The sequence below is a fragment of the Corvus brachyrhynchos genome, unplaced genomic scaffold (assembly GCF_000691975.1).
Source record: "Corvus brachyrhynchos isolate BGI_N302 unplaced genomic scaffold, ASM69197v1 scaffold340, whole genome shotgun sequence".
NCBI classification, from domain to species: domain Eukaryota; kingdom Metazoa; phylum Chordata; class Aves; order Passeriformes; family Corvidae; genus Corvus; species Corvus brachyrhynchos.
In genome coordinates, this window is record NW_008235987.1 from 1,019,391 (window position 1) to 1,020,396 (window position 1,006).

The 1,006-nt window shown below is 65.3% G+C and overlaps 1 protein-coding gene across 1 annotated transcript in view; it reads right to left on the reverse strand.

The window, feature by feature from the left end:
• Positions 1-43: 43 nt before the first annotated feature.
• The window catches only part of AATK (apoptosis associated tyrosine kinase), a 6,168-nt gene continuing 5,205 nt past the window's right edge, over positions 44-1,006 (reverse strand). The window contains exons 9-10 of the mRNA XM_017730715.1: positions 873-957; positions 44-221 (exon numbers count right to left, since the gene is read on the reverse strand). Coding sequence (XP_017586204.1) covers positions 78-221; positions 873-957 — 229 coding nt within the window. The 3' untranslated portion in view covers positions 44-77. The remainder of the gene's footprint in view (positions 222-872; positions 958-1,006) is intronic.

Here is a 1,006-nt window from a genome sequence, read left to right on the forward strand (position 1 = left end):
CCGCCCCCGACAATTGGCCCCAAAACCACCCTGATGCATCCCATGAGGCTGCAGGCCCCTGTGCCCCCCCGAGTTGCTCACCAGACATTGCTGGCCTTGGTCTGGTCCACCACAAGCAGGTTGCCGTGCACCTCATCGATGAGCTCGGGCGCGATCCAGCGCAGCGGCACCCACAGCTGGTCGGCCGTCACGAAGTAGTCGTCCTGCCAAGTGTGCAGGGTCAGTACGAGAAGAGAACGTCAATCCATGGCGTCAGGGACCGGCCATGCCGCGGCACCACCCCCTCTGCATCCCCACTCTCCATCACTGCCCCCCATGCCCCTTAGTCCCCCAGATCTGCCCCCAGCCTGTCCTACTCTCCTCCTGGCACACACTGTCCCTTGTTTCCTCCCCTCCTTCCCACCTCTGCCCCTCTGCTGCCCCATCCGAGCCCCTCCAGACCTCCAGTTTGGCAATCCCAGCTCTGCCAGGAGCCATGGGCAAACTGGAGCAGGGCAGAGAGACAAATGGACGGGTGGGCAACACCAGGCTGTGCTGGCAGCTGCCCCAGGGAGCTATCGCTGGCAGAGGGGCACGTCCAGACCAGCCCAGGAAGTGTCACCCCATTGGGTGGGGGCTGGGGCACTCAAGGGGGAAAAAACCCTCTTTCGTCCTCGAGGGGCACACCGGGTGGCACCAAGGGTCCCTCACAGGGTGGTCTGAACCCCCCTACACCCCAGCAAACGCAGGGGTGCCCCGACACGGCTGGGGAGGAAGGATGTGGGGGTGGGGGTAAAGCTCAGTACAGTCTGTGCCAGGGCGGGTGTACGTGGGGATACTGCGGGGTCCCGACGCGCGGCCCCCAGCCCCCTCCTCCCTCCGACCAGCCTTACTTTGTACTTGCAGTGCGAGAGCCCGTAGTCCCCGATCTTCACAGTGAGGTCGGCGGTCAGGAGGCAGTTCCGCAGGGCCAGGTCACTGCCAAGCAAACCCGGAGCTGTCACGGGCACCGCGAGCGCGGGGGGCA